At 34.3% G+C, this 25,625-nt stretch overlaps 2 protein-coding genes across 2 annotated transcripts in view; one reads left to right on the top strand and one right to left on the bottom strand.

Moving 5' to 3' along the window:
- LOC110454625 (D(2) dopamine receptor-like) overlaps positions 1-4,680 on the top strand; it is a 60,308-nt gene extending 55,628 nt beyond the window's left edge. Inside the window, exons 2-4 of the mRNA XM_021504242.1 lie at positions 1,207-1,316; positions 1,864-2,813; positions 3,187-4,680. Of these exons, the coding sequence (XP_021359917.1) occupies positions 1,207-1,316; positions 1,864-2,813; positions 3,187-3,413 (1,287 nt within the window). The 3' untranslated portion in view covers positions 3,414-4,680. The remainder of the gene's footprint in view (positions 1-1,206; positions 1,317-1,863; positions 2,814-3,186) is intronic.
- A 9,613-nt stretch (positions 4,681-14,293) lies between these two features.
- On the bottom strand, positions 14,294-24,743 carry LOC110454620 (carbohydrate sulfotransferase 4-like). Its single transcript, XM_021504235.1, has 5 exons — positions 23,968-24,743; positions 22,092-22,185; positions 21,566-21,776; positions 16,099-16,454; positions 14,294-14,829 (listed from the first exon to the last, which is right to left on the bottom strand). The coding sequence occupies exons 1-5, from the start codon at positions 23,971-23,973 to the stop codon at positions 14,402-14,404; spliced, it is 1,095 nt and encodes a 364-aa protein (XP_021359910.1). The 5' UTR covers positions 23,974-24,743; the 3' UTR covers positions 14,294-14,401.
- Between the last annotated feature and the right edge of the window lie 882 nt (positions 24,744-25,625).

The raw sequence follows: 25,625 nt of genomic DNA, 5'->3' as shown, positions 1-25,625 counted from the left end.
CTTGGACCAAGCTGACTCAACGGTGTATAACCAGATGGCATGGAGATGTAGCACAGAATCGTTTAGTGGTAGAAAGGGGAGAGAAAGGTGACTTATGAATTCCGTCTTTTCGTATTGCAGAGTTATCTGCTCTTGTGAGCAGGTATTGATTGTTACGTCATTGGTTTGTGAGTGTAACGTCATCAATTTTTGAGAAAACGACGTAACTTTCTCTCACAAACCAATGACGTATCAATCAATACCTGCTCACAAGAGAAAATAACTATAAGATATTTTTCAGTTTCTTCAATAATCTATAAAGTAAATACCATAAATCTAACATCTATACGCCCGCTCGACTGCGTTCAACTTTAAATTACCTGTTTTTTCGTGAATAATTTAGAAGCTCTTGATCTTTTACGTACTTTAAACTAATCTTCATGCTAGAAATCATATTGCACTGTATTCATGAAGACAATATGAGGGTTTTACTTTATTGACGAAAAACGCCCCTTCCTGTCGATCAAATGTCACACGAACGAACGAATAATACAAAATGTAAAATAAATCATAAATTGAAGTTCAATAAATATTATCTTAATTTAAAATATGATTAAAAAAAATTAACAATGATAAAAGTCCTGCCTTGCGTTTCATCACAGATCACATAACCATGTACAATATCGTAGAGTAGCATGGCATGCAGAGTCAAGTGCGTCCCTTAAGCAAGCAGTAATAATTAAGATATTTTAATACTGCACATCAGGTAATCATTTACTTCGAAATGCCTAGGGTTAGTTTGATCCCGGATTTGTGTCTTTAAAGAACATCACTAGAGCTATGGGCCATGTCGAGGTGTAATATGTGAGGTAGGACGACACAAGCTATAAGAAGTGATGCTTTTAAGAGTCAGTTAAAGAAACTGTTTGGCTAAACGATGAACATCGACCAGCGTTGAAAATGGAATGTTTTTCAACACAAAAATATGTGTTTTCATACCAAATGGTTAATAAATTGTTTCAGACTAAACGTACGCAGGGACATTCACGAGAGAGGGCATTTTGCTTGGTATGAAATCATACCGTCTTGTGTTGACACTGTTATATTTTTCTATTAACTTTTTGGTTTTGCCTATTATTCAACTTGATTCTCACTATTGTTTTGCTTATGAAAATTGAAAAAATAATAGCATGCATTTGATCTTTCTTTTCTTTTGTTTATTTACAGGTAGTCCAGATGTGGTTGCTAAGTGCTCCTCTGTGTGACGCGTGGGTGGCCTCTGACGTCATGGCGTGCACAGCTTCCATTCTTAATCTCACCGCAATCAGTGTTGACAGGTAACCTATGTTTAATTAAATTGAACTTTGTTTATTTTACCTGAATTGAGAATGTCTCTGACCACTATTGAGAAACATGTTCTATCAACTTTTATAAAGCACTCTTATTGGCCCGGATGGTAGCGCGCGGGTTTTTTTTATGCGAGAGATAACATGGTCGGGCACGTGACTCAATGCCTTTTCACGTCCGATCGGAGAGTCGAACCCAGGCCGCTTAGGTGAAAAGCGAGTGCGCTTTCCACTGCCTCATCCGATCATATCAGTTCAAAATGGAGACAACACATTTTTATATATATATAATTTCAAACTCTTTCTCGTATTTAATGTAACTATTTCAATAGCTTACGTATACCTTATACATGCAGTTATATCTTGCTTAGTAAATATTCTGGAGAATTGCTTAATAATAAAAGCAAATATACCATACTGACAACACACGCCATCTTAGGTTTGGATTGTTAATTGATTTAAATGTGAATATTACAATTTAATGTTGAAATATTTGTTTTATAAGTTAATGAATGATTCAATTTTTCTTACATTTCAGATTCATTGCTGTTACACAGCCAATAAAATACGCCAAACATAAAAATTCAAAGCGTGTATTTGTGACGTTAGCCCTGTGTTGGATCATATCTGTAGCCATTGCAGCGCCCATTGCACTAGGTGTTAATTATTCTGATTTACGGAAGCCAGGATATTGTGCGTTCTTTAATTCTGACTTCCTTATTTGTTCTTCAATGGGGTCATTCTATATCCCGTCACTGATAATGATATTTCTGTACTGGAGGATATACCGCGTGCTACACTTGCGGACACGTGCACAAGCGAGATCAAAAAGAGCTCGACAAATAAAGCACGAAACATCGTCTACCAACGTTATAGCCAACCCAGCGACAGTGACCGCTATGAAAATAGAACCTACCGTTACAACCGGTCTGGCCAAAAGTGTGGATAACGGTAAGCTCGCCACGTATAACACAAACAACAAAAACAACCAAACCAAATTGTCAATTCCAATCACAGAATGTGATGACGTGTCAGTCACTAATGTGGGCACAAACACCGACTCCCAGTCGAGTGAGCGATTCAACGAAGACGACAATGTGCCAAAAACACCGGGAAGTGACGGTGAAATCGATATAGACGATGATAACGGAGACGAAAAAGGTAGTGGCGCATTAATTGTTAACCGCGTGGCCGTACGGGAGGTAGAGGTGCAAATAGGTGGAAACGGAAATGGTACTTGTAATACGACATTGTGCACGGAAAATGAGACAAAGTTTGGTACTCCTATACAAAGAGTAGTTATAGACCAGGCTAGTGACGACAATGTGTGTATACGGTCACCTGGCAGGAAAGGACTCCCCCACCGCAGAAAGGACAAGAAAGGGGGAGCGAAATTTAACTTCCACATGCGCACGAGCCGAAAAAGGAAAGAAAAATCATCATCGAAAAGAGAAAAGAAGGCAACAAAAACACTAGCTATTGTATTAGGTAAGTGACAAAATTCTATTCTCTATGTACACAGTTTACTTTTAAGACATAACATAATAATAATTATATTTTTTATTATTTTCTTCAAACAACAAACATTGATTTCCAGGCTCATTTTAAGGAGCATAGCTATACGATACGCTTAGTATATGATTTCATCTAAATTCATCCATTCCAATTTTTTCACTGTTTAACATAAATTTGAGTTTAATTTGTTTCCTATTATAACTTATTATGTTAAAAACCTCTAGTTAGAATTTGTAAAGCATTTTGAGACGACCAAGTGATAAAGCGGTATATAAGAACCTGAAATTATTATTATCAATAATAATCCCCTAAACATGACCTAACATTGTGTGTTTTGTCTTTGCAGGGGTGTTTCTGTTTTGCTGGGTACCTTTCTTCACCATTAACATAATTAATGCTATTTGTATTCGGTACGAACTATTTAGTAGTCCTATGTGTAATATAGATAACTTTTTATTTAATTCTTTTGTCTGGTTAGGTTACATCAACAGTTTCCTTAACCCTGTCATCTATACGATATTTAACCCAGAATTTAGGAAAGCTTTCAAGAAAATCCTCACAGAGAGATGCTAGCGAATAGCATGAAACGGATGATATGGAATGTGTGTGTTAGAATGTGGAACAAGATATTTTGTCTCGAAGATATGTAATTTGAAAATTTACGTTTCATCTACAAATACCGTTATGTGCACGTAATGTTATGTTGTTATATTATCTCAAAGCATGGTTTGATACTTTGTTAAAGTTAAAAAATATCATTTATTTTTCGATGATTGTACTGACTTCACGCTGTACTCCTCGCCAGACGAATTCGTACGTACAGTCACCACACGGTGATACCATATGTAACCCATACAAGCCTGAAGTAGTGTTCTATGATTTGGAAAATATTGAATATGTTTGTGCCACAATAGCTCGGTTTTCCATTACAAGTGTTATAGTGGTTATATAGTGATTTTGCTAAATTAAATATCGATGTTACATACAACTGATTCCTTTAAACCTTGTACGGCACAGAAAATGTTATTAGAGATTGTTACTTTAAAACCTTGTACGGCACAGAAAATGTTACTTGAAATTGTTACTTTAAAACCTTGTATGACACAGAAAATATTACTTGAGACTTACTTTTGTGCCATGAATGCTACAGAAAACGTTACAAAAGACAGTTATTTTTGACTCTTTATGCCATAGGAAAAATACAAGGACGTATTTTATATCTTGTATGACACAGGAAATGTTACAAAATAAAAACACTTTTTGAAATTTGTTTTGTCACAGAAAATTATACCTACGGCTAACTGTTAAGTCTTGTACAGTAAGATACGTAATTGTTTCCTTAAGACTAATTTTTGAATTGTGTATGACACAGAATTTGTAACATTAGACATTTGGTTTCAAGTATTTGTATAAGGTAACCGTCTTTCTCCTACAACCACTCTAGGCCTCCTCACTCCCAACTCATTTGATTATAAGGTCCGTGTCTACTAGATGACGTTACTACATGTATATTACAGTTATCTTAAATGTTACGTTACATGGTACAGTATGTATACCTAGAAAAACAATGTGTAGTCTGTGGACCTAAGTTCCGGAATTCGATTCAAAATAATCAATTTGATGCATCATCAAAATAGAAGAAGAAAAACGTAATTTTAAAGGAGTAATTTTTCCGGGTGTATATTTTTCCAAATACTACATTTACATTGAGTTTGTTCCACCATGTTCATATCAGTACGTAAATAACCATACTATCCTTGAAACACTTTACAAGACAATACACAGCTAACTGTCACATCATTATGTATATATATCACTGATATATATTTCAGTTTATATTGAAATCATAACAATATAATGTATTCGCCAAAAGAAAATCCGCCTTGAATTAAATATATGTAATTTTGTGTAAAGTTATATGCGGACTATATATAGACTAGCAGCATTTTGTGTTCGACGCTCTAATAGGTCATTTTTTGTTCGGTATGTACATCGTTATTTTAAAGAAACTTTAGGAGTATTAACTTTTAGTCACGTGACAAAGAGAGAAAGAGTAGCATAGTTGTAGCCAGGAGTTGTAGCCAGGAGTTGTAGCCAGGCCAGGAGTTGTAGCCAGGAGTTGTAGCCAGGCCAGGAGTTGTAGCCAGGAGTTGTAGCCAGGCCAGGAGTTGTAGCCAGGAGTTGTAGCCAGGCCAGGAGTTGTAGCCAGGAGTTGTAGCCAGGCCAGGAGTTGTAGCCAGGAGTTGTAGCCAGGCCAGGAGTTGTAGCCAGGAGTTGTAGCCAGGCCAGGAGTTGTAGCCAGGAGTTGTAGCCAGGCCAGGAGTTGTAGCCAGGAGTTGTAGCCAGGCCAGGAGTTGTAGCCAGGAGTTGTAGCCAGGCCAGGAGTTGTAGCCAGGAGTTGTAGCCAGGCCAGGAGTTGTAGCCAGGAGTTGTAGCCAGGCCAGGAGTTGTAGCCAGGAGTTGTAGCCAGGAGTTGTAGCCAGGAGTTGTAAAAATGATACATACAACATATACTCTATCAGGACATTTTCATTCCCATTTATTTTCACCTGTTTTTGTCCTGGAATAAGTGGGCCAATAAGTATACGTGAGGGAATGTAATACAAACTGAATTTCCTTTAACTGACTTTAGGGTGGGCAAGAATTTGCTGGACAGTTTCTTTGGCTTATACTGGTTTAATGTTATACATGGGGTTGTTACTATTTATTGATATCATTATATCGGTAAGTGTGATGTCTGAAACAATGGCACTACAAGACACAATGAATTAACTGTATAATACGTGAAAGTAATAAACCCGTTTGAAATCTTTCCTAAACATGTACATTTTGGCCTGTTATTTTTTCTCGTCTTGATAAATTTCAAAATCCAATATAAATATGATATACATTATATTTTCGGGTTTTCTTTTTCAACAAATTTCAAAACTTAAACGTTAATCCAAATTAAGATTTTTGAGATTCAAAGTTTTAAATTAATAAGGTGGAAAAGCTCGTCACTTTTTTCTCGACACACAAGGTGTCAATCTATGATATAATTGAGATTTTTTAAACCGAAGTCATTCATGTTCTTTGATTTGAAATCTTCAGAACTTTAAAAAAAAAAATGTTTCATTTAAAAAAAGATTTATTACGTATATCAATTTTAGAAAAAAAAGGAACCCTACACAATGGAAGCAACAAACAATGAATTTATAGAAGTTTGTATTTCCCAAACCACTTCTTTTTTATTTTATCACTTTGTTACGTCATAATGACAACAGGCAATGGATTTAAAGAAGTTCGTATTTCCCAAACCACTTCTTTTTAATTTATCACTTTGTTACGTCATAGTGACAACAAACAAATGTTAAAGCTTTAAGGTTGTTTTCTTACCCTTCTTCTATTATATCTACCTGTTATCGTTATATTGGTGTATTAAATACTACAGAATTGTTAATATTGATACGTAAATTATTATTATGATTAAACAAATCTTGATTAATTGAAACGTAGTGATGAGTAATAAATACCTGTTAAGTATCATACAAAATTGACATGCGTAGCCTGCATTAAGCACTAGAAGTAATAGGATTTGCGCTTATTGGGTAAAGTTATCCATGATGGCCTGTTTAGTTTAACAAGTCATTCATATAGACTTTTGAACACATATATCATAAACTATATAATATCTTGTGCATTTCTGTCTTCAGTTGAACATTTTGAATTCTCAAAAATATAATAATTATTGTAGATTTGAATCTATTGCTTACCTTTACCAGAATGAAGTTTCATGTCAAGATGTCGTTTAGCTAGTCATCCTTGAACAATTGGACTCATGGAATGAAACCTTTTTTCTTTATTTACAGTCTAAACACTCAATTTGCTTTTGGATTCTTAATTTTTTTATGATAACGCATGTAACAAACTTGTCTTTGTAAAAGTGTGTTTTTCTATCTGCGTAAAAACGAGTACCCGACATCATAATTAAATTTATGGCCGGGACAATTTAACATTCAGGTTAAAATTCTTTAAGACTTATGGAACTATGTTAGAGATTCGTTATCGATTGCCAAAATCGAGGACCCACTATAAGTGAGAAATCTAGTGTATCTCAAGAGGAGTGACATCCATATGCTAACATTAATTCATTAGTGATGAGGAGGTTAACGAGTTCCTTTTCACTGCATATGTGTTTAGAGACGAACTAAACGTTACGCCAGTCACTTGTAATCGGTATTTGGAGGTAGTCTTCCCGTGGTGATTCTTGTGATATCGACTCTGTTAATGTTCTAAATAAAAGCTTTGATCAAATCTGATACAGAACAATACTCAGACCATTTCATTTCAACATCAATCAAGGTATAGTCTGGTCTTAATTTCAAATAGCATAATTTATATTCATTCATCTTATCATCAAGCTTCATGCTTATAATGTTAACTATCCAAAGCATTGCTAGAACCCGTTGTACTGATAGTAACACACAGGGAATATCAAATGTAGTGCGACAACCTGCTTTGTGCATTAACATGTCAGCGATATAATAAGCCAAAATGATGAAGTGAGAAGTGCCAGATAATAGCCAAATACATACATTATATCTGAATATATAAAAATAGGAATAAGGCAATGATCGATGCTGAGACCTTCATTTATCATGTTGAAAAGGAACATATTTATTGTTAACTGAGGTATTTGCAAGTTATGTGGATGCATCGAATATTAAAACAAAGCAAGCAACTTTCCAGATCATCATACGGAGACTAAGTACTTAGTACGAATAAATTATAACGTAGGATTACTTATTGTCTGGTTTAATAGGAAATTCTGTTATTATAGTTAATATTATGTTACCATGACAACGTATATCATATATTGTATAAGTGATGTATATATGCATTCGTGTTACCTGCCCTGTGTTAAGGACACAGATGATGTGATATGTTGGTCAGAGCCTACTAACTAGTGTCTGGCCATCTATACGTATTGTCATACCGATGTAGTCATCTGGTTCGCCAGTATCTAATGTTTATATAATGATAGACAATATACATAGAATATAACAGATATATCAAATATATATTATAAAACTGTATATAAGTATACGGAGACACAATAAAAGAGCACTCGAATTTTACCTGTTGGTTGTTCTTTGTTTTTATCTATTACTGTAGCAGTAAAACCGTTTGGAACATGATAACCGAATTAGCCGCAAAACGTCAATTATATGTCACATCCATTCACAGGTCGTGTGCACATTTTAACTGAGGAAATAAATAAACAGACTAAGCATGTTCATGATGAATTGTTTTAGAAATAACCGCCGTGAAGGATTTCATGAGCAGGCATCAGGATAAGATGGTGAATTTCTCCAAAGAAAGATATTCCTATGTGACTCATGTTACTTTTTGTCACTAAAACAATCGTTCTGCATTCGACACAGTCGGAATTTTGAAGATATCTTGTATATTATGTTTTAAGTAATACTATACATATATTATTCAATCATTATGTTCTAATTTTTTTCAATACAAACAAGATAACACTCGCAGAATATTTTAGCATGCAATCGTGCTTAACGAAATCTTTTAATGTCAACCCTGGTACTGAGGAAAGGCTGGTTTATGTAATATCACGTGCTACAGTACATATTCTGAAGACAAGTCCTGCGTGTAAACACACCTTCCCTTCTGTATTAATAGTAGATTATATCTATTTAGATTTCAACCTTGGCCCCTTACACCACCGAGGAGCCCTAGAAGGAACAGCTGTATGATATATCGTAGTTAATCTTTGCCATACTGTATCTCTTACCAACAATTCTAATCACATAGATGTGTCTTACGATTTGCACAGTTATCTGCTCTTGTGAGCAGGTATTGATTGTTACGTCATTTGTTTGCGTGAGTAACGTCATCAATGTTTGAGAAAACGACGTATTTTTTTCACACAAACCAATACGTAACAATCAATACCTGCTCACAAGAGAAGATAACACTGCAATACACAAAGACGGAATATAAACATAAAAGACATCAAAACGCATTTACAATATAAATACATCCTTCATATGAAAGCTGATAATGATTTGAGTTGGATACTTATCCTATCCCAGGAGCATACCTATGTACAACACTAAATGTTGCCACTGGTATAGATTTTTGCACTTCTCACACAAACTTAAATATGATGCCATGATCTGCGACAGAATCCTTAAATACCAATGAAAGCTGTGAAATTAGAAATTAATTAGAAATAGTCAGAATTGTTACAGGAGTGTTTAACTAGTTACTATTTTACTCTCATTTCATGACATCCAATGGGAACAATTACTACAAATACAAGAACCTTACCGAAAACAATAAAATTCCACAGCAGGTCACCTACATATCTACATTAGTCATTGTGACTATTGAAGATCGCAAAGACAATAAAAGAAGATCCGACTTAAAAAAATATCTTAACATGTACGAAGATATATTATCTAAAGACTTACTTTACCTCTAGAAATGCTGCCAAATCCCAGCAATATCTGAATGCAGGAAGTCGTTAATAAGATTTAATTACTCCATGCTATACTCAGACTGACACGTAGCTTACTCACGAACAATTTATTGTTTATCTTGTTTTAATACTGAAGCCAATCTTCCCTTTTCATTGAATAGATATATTTAAAGTAAACGTCAGTTTATATCAGATTCTGCGTTTACTATAAAACACACAACATAATACATTCATTTTAACGATCATGTATTAAATGATATTTGAAAAAAATAAGTATGCATTGCCGTAGAGAACGTTTTAATCAAGAACAAACTATTGCAATAAATACTGTCTTCTTATTTTACCATTTCTTTACATCACTTCCATCCTCAATACTCTAGGGGTTACGCTCACTTACGCTCACTTACGCTCTATGTACCCCTGAAAAGTGTCATGACAAAATAGAAGGCCCAGTGTGTGCCACCTTGAGGATGAGACAAGAAGACTAGTTTGAACCGTTGATATTCATCAAAAGAAGTTTGCGGTCGCGTAACGGTACACTGGACTGTCTTTGAAGTAGGAGGACGCTCCTCTATAATCTTTAAAGTACATGTATGAGCCTAGCGCTCGGTCAGGTTTATTTACATGTACCTGAGACTTATCAAATTGCTACCACATGCCTTCAGTCCTGCTTTGACGTATTCCACTAATGCAGAGAGCGTGAGTGAGAGTAACTCGTTAAGTATCGAGGACACACCACTGGAGTCCTACCATTCCCTGACTGTTATCAACATATCTCATAACTATCATCGGGCTATACTTTCAATGTTGTTTCTACTGTTTTGTTCATCTGTTATCATTATTGTATATAAATGTCCATGTCAAACGTTAATGTTAATTGTTAAGGCTAATTGTAAATAATTTCTATACAACTTTGCATGGCAACAACCTTCAACACAATCATCTGTTACATGTATGTACCCGTCGTGATAAACGGCTTTTCTTCAATACGTTTACAAACTGTGGATACATATCACATACCACCGATTAACGTACAATATACTTATCAAACACTTTGACGGTAGGATACAAGAAATACTCGCTATATTTCAGGATTAACTTGAATATATTTGTTATGTTATGGAGATATAACACACAAAAAACGGAGTGTACTCTAAATAAATCGCGAAGCTGTTTATGATGAGAGTACACATCGTTTTTTGTGTGTTATAGGCCCATAACATGAAAAATATATTCAAGTTAATCCTTATAATTTAATCTACTATACACAATCCCAGTGGAAATCCACTTTTACTGATGGACTCTTTATTACGCCGCTGTATCAGCCAATCAAAAGCAACATTACAAACGTTATGGGCTGATAACATACATTTGTAAGCCAATGAATATGCATGTTACAAGCAAGATTAAATTATAACGAAATAAATAAAATACAAAATGCTTTAAAATGCAATCGAACTTAAAGCCGTTAATTCCAACGAAACCAAGTTTGTATTAATGGCGACCACAAAGTTACTACGTACTGTTTATTTTCTGATGTTAGATGCAATATTTGTTTTGTCGTTCAAACTAAATAAAAAATGTGACAATTTTTTTTTTTAAATTTAAGCATCAACACCTAAGTTCAAACAGAACCGACTGAGCTACCTAGTTATCGGATGTGTTGGCCAAATTATTTAACAGATGTATCCAAACGGAAGGTAAGGGGAGGTTATACACATAGAAAATATACGGCAGTGGTACATACAGGGATCCTAAATGTAAAATGGTCGAAGAGAGGTAACTCTTATTTAAAAAGTGAGCGACCCAAAACCACCAGGTATTATATCAGTTTTGATTTCCTAAAGTCCTCCTGATCTAGCAAGGTAAAGGTTCAATATCAACATAACATAATAACATATCAAAATATTTTTCAAATTTATATAAAGAATTTCAACGAATATTTATAGTGATAACAATGTCGGTTACATCCATATTGCTTGAACCCCGCTAGGGTTCATGTTTAATATGGATGTAACCGATTTGCATTCATACCGGCATGGAAATTTTAAAATAAACGCCGTTTAATCCGTATATTTACATTTTTACCACAGAACAATTGTTTTATTTCACCTATTTGTTTTTAAATAATTGATTTATTTACTGCGTTTTGTGTTTGCTTCGTCCTTTAAACGACATTGGAGGAACAGCCCTGTTTAAATAACATTGGCGCCAAAAATTAACCGTAGTCATTTGGGTGTTTGGTGCAGGAGCATTATCCATGTTATCCGAAGCGAAGCGACAAGAGTGTCACTGAACAATGTTAATCTATGACGTCATGCGTAAACCACCTGTCACGTCACGAGAGATTTTGCTTTCATACTCAAATGGAACTCTTTTCTGCTGGTAATCTTCATAAAGTGAATTGCAGCGCAAATATAAATATAATATTGTAAATACTGAAACAACGTGTTAAAACATAGTAAATACTGAAATACAATGTAAGTGTTATTGAATCGTTAGTTTAAAAATAAAACTTTTGAAATACAATGTCGTATACCTTACAGTCCCATACTTTTTATATCCAACGACGGTGAATATTGCAACAATGTTATTTCATTGCAACAGATTGTATTGACTTTATATATGTCAATTGGATTGGACATCAGGCTAGGCCTATTTAAGGTTACTCGACACATCGTCATCAGCGGCCATTTTCATGACGTACTTCCGAAAAAAGTACAGCGGACTGAATATTTCCGAGCGAAATGTGCCCATACACCGTAAAAAGTAACTCTCCAGCTTTGAAAAATACAAAAACATACTCAATCACTTGAACGCTTTACATTAAAGTCGTTTTCGCCAATGTTTTCGAAGGACCGAAGAAACACTGATTGTGTTATGTCGCTAACGTCGACAATAGCTCTAGAAATGGACAGAGATAACCACAGCAAATTCACTTCAAGAAACAATGTCAGTGAACTGGACAATAACTATGTGCACCATGACCATGCATACAGTAAATGTTAGTTTGTTTAGCATGCCAGTTATCGAGACAATAACCAAAATACCGGTCCATTTCATATTTTAAACATTGCTATGTTTCCGTTCATGCACATCAACCACAGGGTCACGTTACAATCGCACATGCTATATTGATATGGGTCACAACAATGTTTATGTGTGTTGTGACCCATATCAGTATAGCCACGGAATTAGATGTTATCTAAGTCCGTGGTATAGCATATGTGTGATTGTAACGTGACCCTGTGCATCAAGCAAACACAATCTGAATTGAACACTGGGAATTGAGTATGCTGCACATTCTGCATTAGAAGATGTAAAAAGTCTACAGAAATTGGTTTTACATCACAATGTTTCAAGTACAATTTTATTAAATCACAGCTTTACAATACATTTTACAATGTCTTACATTGATTTTAACAATACATCAAGTTATTGTTTATCTTCACTACAGCCTCTTTTAGATATAATGTCACAGTATATGGTTACAAAAATTGCACAGTCAGGACTCTCTTATAACCACTTGAAACTTGCTTTTGAAAAGGGGAGGATCAGAAAGTCTTGAAAATGTTTTAAAAGAAAAAAAAATATTTAATGTTGTAAGAGTGACAAAAAACAAGGCTATCATGAACAAAATTATTGATCATTTTTCTCCATAAATTATATTTATAGGTAAATTCTATAAAACATGTTTACATAAAATATTATGTTTTCCTCAATTTTTCACAATATATTAACTTTTCATTGTATGCACAAAAAAATATACCAACAAAGCATAATCAAGTACACATTTGACTCCAACTCCATGCTTGTTGGTCATATGTTTTGAATTTTTGCTTTTTGAATATTTATAGTTTCTGCTGTGTTTGTGCCAAAACATCTGATTATTTGTATCATATTTATTGTACTGTTGCGTATATCATCAATATTGTTTATCTATTTTGCAACATTATAGTTATTTGTAATAAATCATTGTTTATTTCATTTGGAAAGAAAAAAAAATGTTTTGGAAAGTGCACTGGCTACAAATGCCCTATGAAAAAAAGTTCCTGTTTAATCAAGAAAGATAACTCTGAAAAGGAAATTTCAATGTCATAATTTTTCAATTTTGAAAATATCTAATTCACTATTCATTTATCATTCAATTTAACAGTGTTCATTAATAGTATGATATTTCTAGAATATTTTACAGACAAAATTATACATATTTAACCGTCAGATTGGGAGATATTCCAGTTTTTGATTTTTTTTTGTTATTTTGTTGAAAAAAGAAATAGATCAAAATAAAATTTTTAAACATATTTTACTTGTCCTTATTTGTTACGTGAACATGCATAATTATGCAGCCTCAAAAAAGTTGAGAACATTTTATTTTTAAAAATTGGCATTTTCCATGTTTTTTGTGGAAAACAATGATGAGGTTGCCGGATGCTATACTAAGGTCTAGGAAGTTATTGGGTAATCATAGGAAACACAGAAGTGAGATTTCAATGTTTTTTATCCATTTTTTCGTGGTGTGTTGAGCCACCTTAAGTCCTTTCCAAACTTATTTACAAATATTACATATACTCGGTCATAACAATCCAATTAAACAGTGCAGGGGAGATAACTCCAATTTAGCTTCTGAAATGAACATTTTACAACTTTTATTTAATCATTTTCTGTTTATGTTTTAGATATTAACAATTAAATAAATCATGTATATTTATTGACAACCAATCCTACATGAAATCCAAGGGATACAGGTCCAAAAGTCCCTGTTTATAAACACATTGGTCATCTATAGGATAAGTTACCAAGAAATAAACATTTTGTAAAATTTCAGAATATGATATGGATTCACACAACAATGTTATGTGATTGTTGATATCAAAACACAATAGTATTACTAATATTACATGTTTAATATCAAAACACAATAGATTTACATGTTTAAAATCAAAACACAATGTAATTGCATGGATAATATTAAAACACAATGTTTTTACATTAAATATTAAAAAAGCTCTTCTATAAGTCTTTTTGCCCTGAGAACGGAAATAACACACCCTCAATCCAAGCCATTATAGAGGAATCAGTTTCTCTTCAATGTCATACGACTATAGAAATAGTTTGTTCTATTATACAAAGACTTACAATTTACATCTATAATATTTATAATCTTTCTGCTGAGCTGTCTTTTCCAGGTATTTACATTTTGAGAGGAATTGGTGCTTTCCAGACACAATCCATTAAACCTGGAGCACTGAGTTTTCCCGCCAGCCCGTGTGATCCTGTCAATATGGTACCGTATCTGGTCCGTGTAAGTTAACCTATATCCATTGTATAATGCTTCCGACGTTTCTAATGGTCTCGTGACCAAGGTCTCATAGTATAAGGAGTTCACTCTGGAAGGGAAGATAACTCTTAGTCTCAAAGCTGTATCCATGTCGCGCATAAGGGATTTACACTCGGAACGCGCTTTTAAATGTGTGTTTCTCTGTAGATCAACACCGAACTTGCCTGGTAAATAAAAGCAAACACATATATAATAATATACAATAGTATTGATTTTGGCAAAATGTTTCCCCTTTTTTATAGGAACAAGTGTGTGATGTTAACAATATTTTACGTTTATGATATCCTTTTTATATATATATATTCTTGTTTGATATTGATTTATTTATCTAAGTATCTATCTGTCTATCTTTCATTTTGTCAAAAGATGCATGTTTCTTAAAGCAAAAATGTTACTAGCAGGTTCAAGGAAGAGAATAGATCTGCTGCATCCCCAAGGCTACTGATATAGGTTCTCCTTCAGAATCCAGGGTTAAGTCCTAGCCATGAAAACTAACAATAGATCCTCTAACCCCTTTTGCAACATTAAAAATATATATCTTTTTCTTTTCTCCATTCTACTACATCTTAGCTGTAACAAGGGCGCAAAACTCAGAGCAATTTCCGTAACTTGACAAAAAAACATTTCAGGAATTAAACACAGCGTACACAATTTACACCACCTGTTGTTTTGCATTTACTCCGTACATTTATTCACCTTGGCAGATTGACTCCACATTATTTTTACCTATTCTATAAGCTTTACTTATTTTTTTACCTAATTAAATACTCTCTTCCGACAATAACATCAATACGAACGTATGTTTTAAACGTTTATTCCGAGTAGGTTGTTAGGTCGTCTAATGTCACACTACATGTCAATAATCAACTATGTTTAGTGTGAGCCAGGTGACCAATGGGATCAATGTATGTTTGTAGCATATGTAGTTCTTTATGTAAGACATCAACACATGTAATTTATGTAGGTTTATCACTAAATAGACTCTAAAAACTAAACACTGATAAAAATGTTTGAAATGAAATCAACGATTCAAACCAAAGGTAATAGGTTCTAGGAGCATTTTATAAAAAAAAAATTACACATTCTATATTTCCTCCTGAAACCTGGGGATGAGTATGGATTAAGCATTTTGCTATTTAATAAAATATTGTCAATATATTATATAATGTATTACGGCATGAATGTATGATAAAGCCATAGTCCTTTCAAACGGATGCTCAAATAAGATAAAGAACACTCTTATCGAAAGTTTAAATCCATTAGGAAGATAAACATGTTGTAATTTTGACTTCAATATTTTTCAGAAAGAAAGTTTGATACCTATATTTTAGATCGTCAAAAATGCCTATAAATAAATAATGTATTACTTTATGCGTTCTAAAATTACATATGTCATACGTCAACATAAAAAACATAGGTAATTATGTACTTACTTTTTGAGTACAGCACTGCTCTGGGGTCCCGTATCAGATGCAGTATACCTAAGGAGGGGTATTTAGTTATTAGACTGAGCAGGTCTACCATGGCTACTCTTACTGTTTTTATCACAATAAACCTCGAGTCCTGACACGCCCTCTCCAATAGTCTCAGACACAAGGATACAGCATTGTTCATGTATACCGTGTTGTTGGTTTTGTCCTCAACACAAGTTAAAAAGGGTATGTACTTGTGGCTCATCAGCTGTAATCCGTCAGTGAGTGTCACGTGGTCTAGTGACCGGAAGTCACACGTCATGTAGGCTTCAAGGATATCCATAGACCTTGCAATAAAGCTGGCGTGCGAAATCGCTCTGTTGACATTTAAAAGAAAGGAAAAAAACTTTTTCTTAATAAGTCTACACTACCTTTAAAGGGGGATCTTAGGAGGGGAGGGGGAGATAACTTCTAAGTGCTTCATACCGGGAAATCCCCACCGCAATTTGACTTTTTAACTGTGAATGGCGAAAATGTGACTTGGCGACGGTTTCCCGGTACACATGTATTGTACAGCACTGCACTTGGGTTGGAAGAACTATAAATGTGTTGAAAGCTTAATGGGAAAACACCTGCGTTTAGTATCTAAATATCGAGTGTGTGGAATATAAACAACTACAGGGGCGTGTCTAGGATATTTGAAAGAGGGGCGTAGAATCAAATCTTTGGACCTTTTTTTTTTGCTAAAAAACATAAAATAATTGTGAAATGCACTAATGTAACGGTTCCTGACTTGGAGCATGTATATTTTATAGTTAAAGTGTCAGGGTGTTTATGTGTTTAATTAATGAATACGCCCTCATCTGGACCCGCCCCTGAACTAGACTTAGGCACTCATGCTCAGGTAAATGGGCAACATTATCGTATACCAAATACTTGTAAGTGTCATTCAAACACGAAATAAGATATCATTTTTAATTGCCAATACGCGATTATCATAATAAAATTCGACATTTTATTGAGTTTGCAGAAAAAAAAAAAATCTGCAATATTGACATATTCTTCAAAGAACATTTTATTTACTAAACAAAGAGTTGATAGTCTGGGGTACTTGTCATACGATCATACACGTTTGTTATTGATAATATATACAGAATCCACGTACAGACTGACATTAAGAGCATAACAATAGGCATTGTGATCATGTTATCATATTTCATATAATAATTACCAGTCAACATCTGTTTATGTTCAGTTCGATAAACAAGAATACACTCTACTTTATACATGTGTAGATCGATGATGATATTATTGTAATCGTTCTTGTCATATTTAAGGATTACTGTCAAGCAATATAGAAAAGACGCAACATAGTGTCACCACACAAAGAAAAAATAATCCGCAGCGTCAGCACAAAATGTAAAAAAACTAGAGCATCAGCAGCCAATTTAGGATTTACTCTAAGTGTCAATACACATGGTAAAAATACCACAGCGTTATTAGGTAAGGTAAAAATACAGCGTCAAAAGAAAACGTAAAAATACTACAGCGCCAACACAAAATGTAGAAAATACTACAGCGTCAACATAAAAGATAAAACTACCACCTCGTCAACATACAGAATTAAAATACTACAGCCTCAACGTACAAGATAAAAATACTACAGCGTCAACACGAAAGGTAGAAAATACGGCAGCGTCAAAAAACAACATAAACAATACCAAAGCGTCAATAGATATCAACTCATTAAGAAAAAAAACATTATATATTTACACAAACAAATATAGCAGAACCACAAAAAGATACTGAAAGTTAAATCATAAATGTTCTAACGAATATTGACATTCGTTATGACGTATTTAGGAAATAGGTTTTACAACGAGTGAGCGTTGTTTTCATGTTTATCTAACTTGTATTAGCCAATCAAAATGTTTAAATGTGTGTCTTGAATGATACAAAGGCAAAAACAAAGTTATTGACACATTATTAAAACCAATAGGGGGAAAAGAGCAAAACAAAAGGGGGAGGGGGACGTATTAAGTTTGGTCGCCTATGTTTACCCCACGAACAGACAACAAATTACGTAGAGGGTTCACAATAGTCGCCTCTCACAATCATGGGATGAGAAGGAGTAAGCCAATTACGTTTTAATTTTCCCTATATCTGCAGGGTTGCGAAATAAACAAGTTACCCTGTAGTGATTTTATATAACAGCATTAATGCCGGAGCATTGTAACAAACAAAATGATATATATACTGTATATATAAATACACAAACTCACACAGTGTCCCCGTTATATATAGATACACAAACTCACACAGAGTCCCCGTTATATATATATACACAAACTCACACACTGTCTCCGTTATATATATAAATACACAAACTCACACAGTGTCCACGTTATATATATATATACAAACTCACACAGTGTCCCCGTTATATATAAATACACAAACTCACACAGTGTCCCCGTTATATATATACACAAACTCACACAGTGTCCCCGTTATATATATATACACAAACTCACACAGTGTCCCCGTTATATATAAATACACAAACTCACACAGTGTCCCCGTTATATATAAATACACAAACTCACACAGTGTCCCCGTTATATATAAATACACAAACTCACACAGTGTCCCCGTTATATATAAATACACAAACTCACACAGTGTCCCCGTTATATATAAATACACAAACTCACACAGTGTCCCCGTTATATATAAATACACAAACTCACACAGTGTCCCCGTTATATATAAATACACAAACTCACACAGTGTCCCCGTTATATATAAATACACAAACTCACACAGTGTCCCCGTTATATATAAATACACAAACTCACACAGTGTCCCCGTTATATATAAATACACAAACTCACACAGTGTCCCCGTTATATATAAATACACAAACTCACACAGTGTCCCCGTTATATATAAATACACAAACTCACACAGTGTCCCCGTTATATATAAATACACAAACTCACACAGTGTCCCCGTTATATATAAATACACAAACTCACACAGTGTCCCCGTTATATATAAATACACAAACTCACACAGTGTCCCCGTTATATATAAATACACAAACTCACACAGTGTCCCCGTTATATATAAATACACAAACTCACACAGTGTCCCCGTTATATATAAATACACAAACTCACACAGTGTCCCCGTTATATATAAATACACAAACTCACACAGTGTCCCCGTTATATATAAATACACAAACTCACACAGTGTCCCCGTTATATATAAATACACAAACTCACACAGTGTCCCCGTTATATATAAATACACAAACTCACACAGTGTCCCCGTTATATATAAATACACAAACTCACACAGTGTCCCCGTTATATATAAATACACAAACTCACACAGTGTCCCCGTTATATATAAATACACAAACTCACACAGTGTCCCCGTTATATATAAATACACAAACTCACACAGTGTCCCCGTTATATATAAATACACAAACTCACACAGTGTCCCCGTTATATATAAATACACAAACTCACACAGTGTCCCCGTTATATATAAATACACAAACTCACACAGTGTCCCCGTTATATATAAATACACAAACTCACACAGTGTCCCCGTTATATATAAATACACAAACTCACACAGTGTCCCCGTTATATATAAATACACAAACTCACACAGTGTCCCCGTTATATATAAATACACAAACTCACACAGTGTCCCCGTTATATATAAATACACAAACTCACACAGTGTCCCCGTTATATATAAATACACAAACTCACACAGTGTCCCCGTTATATATAAATACACAAACTCACACAGTGTCCCCGTTATATATAAATACACAAACTCACACAGTGTCCCCGTTATATATAAATACACAAACTCACACAGTGTCCCCGTTATATATAAATACACAAACTCACACAGTGTCCCCGTTATATATAAATACACAAACTCACACAGTGTCCCCGTTATATATAAATACACAAACTCACACAGTGTCCCCGTTATATATAAATACACAAACTCACACAGTGTCCCCGTTATATATAAATACACAAACTCACACAGTGTCCCCGTTATATATAAATACACAAACTCACACAGTGTCCCCGTTATATATAAATACACAAACTCACACAGTGTCCCCGTTATATATAAATACACAAACTCACACAGTGTCCCCGTTATATATAAATACACAAACTCACACAGTGTCCCCGTTATATATAAATACACAAACTCACACAGTGTCCCCGTTATATATAAATACACAAACTCACACAGTGTCCCCGTTATATATAAATACACAAACTCACACAGTGTCCCCGTTATATATAAATACACAAACTCACACAGTGTCCCCGTTATATATAAATACACAAACTCACACAGTGTCCCCGTTATATATAAATACACAAACTCACACAGTGTCCCCGTTATATATAAATACACAAACTCACACAGTGTCCCCGTTATATATAAATACACAAACTCACACAGTGTCCCCGTTATATATAAATACACAAACTCACACAGTGTCCCCGTTATATATAAATACACAAACTCACACAGTGTCCCCGTTATATATAAATACACAAACTCACACAGTGTCCCCGTTATATATAAATACACAAACTCACACAGTGTCCCCGTTATATATAAATACACAAACTCACACAGTGTCCCCGTTATATATAAATACACAAACTCACACAGTGTCCCCGTTATATATATATACACAAACTCACACAGTGTCCCCGTTATATATAAATACACAAACTCACACAGTGTCCCCGTTATATATAAATACACAAACTCACACAGTGTCCCCGTTATATATAAATACACAAACTCACACAGTGTCCCCGTTATATATAAATACACAAACTCACACAGTGTCCCCGTTATATATAAATACACAAACTCACACAGTGTCCCCGTTATATATAAATACACAAACTCACACAGTGTCCCCGTTATATATAAATACACAAACTCACACAGTGTCCCCGTTATATATAAATACACAAACTCACACAGTGTCCCCGTTATATATAAATACACAAACTCACACAGTGTCCCCGTTATATATAAATACACAAACTCACACAGTGTCCCCGTTATATATACATACACAAACTCACATAGTGTCCCCGTCATATATACATACACAAACTCACACAGTGTCCCCGTCATATACAAATACACAAACTCACACAGTGTCCCCGTTATATATAAATACACACACTCACACAGTGTCCCCGTTATATATATAAATACACAAACTCACACAGTGTCCCTGTTATATATACATACACAAACTCACACAGTGACCCCGTCATATACAAATACACAAACTCACACAGTGTCCCCGTCATATACAAATACACAAACTCACACAGTGTCCCCGTCATATATACATACACAAACTCACACAGTGCCCCCGTTATATATACATACACAAACTCACACAGTGTTCCCGTTAACAAGTTTCACTGACGTAACATTCTTGGACAACATATTCTCTAATGCGTGTAGTGGCTCAAATACGTAGAACGACTGGACAGCGTGCTGCAGGATATCACCGGTCAGTGATGACCCACTCCTGGGGTGTGACAAAACAATCAGCTGACGGGCACGTGGTACTGCCACGTGATCAATGTCTTTCTTGTGTGGTCGTACTGTATGAATGATAATAGTTTATTAATATTAAGACAGATAGTTGGAGAGAAATAGCCGAAAAGAACGAATGGATAAATGTAAAGAAAATAATGATACACCAATGGTTGATTGAGATCTATAAAGTGTTATTAAAAATTTTGAAAACGTTGTGAATGGTGACATTTTAATTTCACGACAATAACATTTACATTATTGTCCGATTGGCAGGATAACTTAACAGAATGAATGTGAATTTGTCAATGGACCAAGAAAAAAACAGATTACATAAACAAGTTTAAGGCCACAATAAAATACTGTTCAAATTAATGACGTACCTATACTGGAGTGCAAGAGAATCAGTATAATACAGTAGACAAGTGTTCCTCCGATTGCTATGACCTTAAGCCAGTTGCATTTCACCATGGAGATCTAGACATAAACATATAACGCGTGTCAGGTAAGGATAATATGAAACACGAGCTTTCCTTAGTAGGGATTTCAAGATTAAATTACCATTTAAATAATGTGGTAAGTTAACGAATAAGAGACGATTAACGGTTATTCACCAGCCCGAGACAGCAAGAGCAGCTTTCGGACTCGTAACAGATTTGGAAGGCGTCCTAATAAACAAAAAGATCGTATTTATCAAGTAAATAAAAAGCGTTTTCGGCATGTCATTGAACAAAAGAGATGATAGGTCATATTCTATGATCGATCATCAGTCTTAGCAACATTGAGCTATACTAGTAACAGGTCACGTGATAATTTATCAATGACCATAATGACATGTGATATGTGCGGTTTCGGTTTATTTTCTTTCACGTCCTATTCATAGCTAAGATCATTTAATGACGTGCCTCCATGTGTGTTGTGTATGCATGCTTGCATGTATGTGTGTAGGAGGCAGAGTATGCGAGTGTGTTTGCCGTCCTGTAGAAGTCTTGAACTGATGCCGACTTTGTAGTGCTATCACACTGAAACACAATGCCGCAGGCACCTAGCACAACTCTAAAAATAAATCTCCGGAGTTTCATCTCGTTTATCTTTGTCTATTGCATGTACGCATGCACGTCAGAGATCATCGAATAAATTCATAAATTCAATTTTTTTTGTAATAAATTAAAATCAATATAATATGGAACGACATCAATTTATGTCATGTTTGTATTTGTATGTATTCGTTTATCTATAGAAAAAAAAAAAAAAAAAAAAAAAAAAANTACATTTACAAATTTTATGCTACACATTTGTAATAATCATGTGATTTTAAACTTTTCGCATATACTAAATTCAACAAATTTCTATATTATTTCAAGTTAGCCAACTTAATGGTTATTTATATCAAGAGTGAATGTTGCCACGTTGCAAAGAACGAATATGTATAGCTAAAATAATTGTCATAAGGGCAACGTTGAATTCAGTGTAAAACCAATCAACTGATTATCAGAAAATTTAATTTTTCCTGAATTAATTAAACCTTGAAGAACTTTGAAATTGGTTTTATGTAGTTCTATCGATTTGTGTGTAATTTAACCCAAAAAGGAATTTCACACAAAAACTAACTGCTCGAAAATCTTTTGATGATATTTCAAATCAGCATTTATTTAACCATAGAAAGTTATTTGTGTTAGAACGAAATATTTCTCATCTAGATATATGAATATTCTTTAGTGAATTTCATTTTCCTTGATTCGGAGATCTAAACTCGTCTAGCAAATCATTTGGAAAAAGTGGAAATCTATCCTCTCTATATGAGAAATGTTTTGAATGGTATATATGAGCCTATACATCATGTTATATTTTCCATGGATCAGACAAAATATGTTTTACGGAAAAGTCACAGTAAGGATCATCATACAATAAAATATAACAAATGGCATTTATATTCAAGGCACTATAAGGAAACAGAAAAAAAAATGTATGATGAAATCAAAACTATAACTTAATCATTTGCCTAATTTCAGAAAACGACTTATTATTTGAATTTGAACTGTTTATGTTTTTCATAGCATAAACGATAGATGAATATACCTCTTATCAACCATGTTATATAGATGATAAACAATACAACATAAAACTGAAACAATTCATTACATAATTTAGTTGTTAGTTGAGTGCTATTACTTTTATTGACAGATAGAATTTACATTAAGTAGAATAATTCGTTAAATGATAAGTCTGTGTTTCCTACCTAAGATAGTTTATACTTACTGTCATCGCTGGTGCTTACATCCTCAGTAGCCTCCTATCTTCTACATAGACAGACTGTCAGATGTTTATGACAGACGACTAAATAGACAAACACAGCCGATAAGATACCTTGCAGTCTCTTATAAAATAGGAGAATTATCTTATTTATTTTATTCTTTGATGGCATATGAGAATCAGCAGATACATTGTCTCTTTTGTATGTAGACGATGGCGATCACTTATCCGGTTGTGTCCAATCACAGACAACATCAGACGAGAACAATCACTTTTATTGAATTTAACTGTCACAGAACAGAACGATCGGATCGTTTGCAATCACTTTTAATAGACGAGAACCACCACCTTGATATCTTATAATGTTCAATGATAAACGACCATCAGCAATATTGGAGTGTGTTATACATGTATCCTGTAGTCTCCTCTGAGAGAGGAAAGCAACAAAAGAATATCTTGTATTCTCCTTTGACAGACAAAACCAACAAAAGAATATCTTGTATTCTCCTTTGACAAACGAAAACAACAAACAGATATATTGTATTCTCCTTTGACAGACAAAACCAACAAACGAATAGCTTGTATTCTCCTTTGACAGATGAAAATAACAAATGGATATATTGTTGTCGCCTTTGACAGACGAAAATAACAAACGGGTATCTTGTTTTCTCCTTTGACAGACGAAAATAACAAATGGATATATTGTTGTCTTCCTTGACAGACGAAAACAACAAACGGATATCTTGTTTTCTCCTTTGACAGAGGAAAATAACAAATGGATATATTGTTGTCTCCCTTGACAGCCGAAAACAACAAACGGATATCTTGTTTTCTCCTTTGACAGACGAAAATAACAAATGGATATATTGTTGTCTTCCTTGACAGACGAAAACAACAAACGGATATCTTGTTTTCTCCTTTGACAGACAAAAATAACAAATGGATATATTGTTGTCTCCCTTGACAGCCGAAAACAACAAACGGATATCTTGTTTTCTCCTTTGACAGACGAAAATAACAAATGGATATATTGTTGTCTTCCTTGACAGACGAAAACAACAAACGGATATCTTGTTTTCTCCTTTGACAGACAAAAATAACAAATGGATATATTGTTGTCTCCCTTGACACACGAAAACAACAAACGGATATCTTGTTTTCTCCTTTGACAGACGAAAATAACAAATGGATATATTGTTGTCTCCCTTGACAGACGAAAACAACAAACGGATATCTTGTTTTCTCCTTTGACAGACGAAAATAACAAATGGATATATTGTTGTCTTCCTTGACAGACGAAAACAACAAACGGATATCTTGTTTTCTCCTTTGACAGAGGAAAATAACAAATGGATATATTGTTGTCTCCCTTGACAGCCGAAAACAACAAACGGATATCTTGTTTTCTCCTTTGACAGACGAAAATAACAAATGGATATATTGTTGTCTCCTTTGACAGACGAAAACAACAAACGAATATATTGTATTTTCTCCTATGACAAACGACGGAAAAAAACAGCGAGTAGATATTTCCAGCTTTCTATGACCGGCGTGTACTGTCATGTATCTTGTAGTGTTCTATGAAATATGAGTGCAGACGGCGAGAACAAAGTAGCGTATAACCACCTATGACAGGAGACTGGCGAGTATGAGCAGATGACTCA

Source organism: Mizuhopecten yessoensis, unplaced genomic scaffold (assembly GCF_002113885.1).
Source record: "Mizuhopecten yessoensis strain PY_sf001 unplaced genomic scaffold, ASM211388v2 scaffold7953, whole genome shotgun sequence".
NCBI lineage: Eukaryota > Metazoa > Mollusca > Bivalvia > Pectinida > Pectinidae > Mizuhopecten > Mizuhopecten yessoensis.
The sequence above is the reverse complement of the archived record's forward strand: the minus strand, read 5'-3'. Positions and strand labels throughout refer to the sequence as shown.

Excerpts from the sequence above, each read along its gene's own strand:
- LOC110454620 (XM_021504235.1), bottom strand. Across the intron at positions 21,777-22,091 it reads TCTCTTGCACTCCAGTATAG|TACGACCACACAAGAAAGAC; the intron begins GTACGTCATTAA and ends TCATTCATACAG. Across the intron at positions 16,455-21,565 it reads CTTGTTAACGGGAACACTGT|AGCGATTTCGCACGCCAGCT; the intron begins GTGAGTTTGTGT and ends AAATGTCAACAG.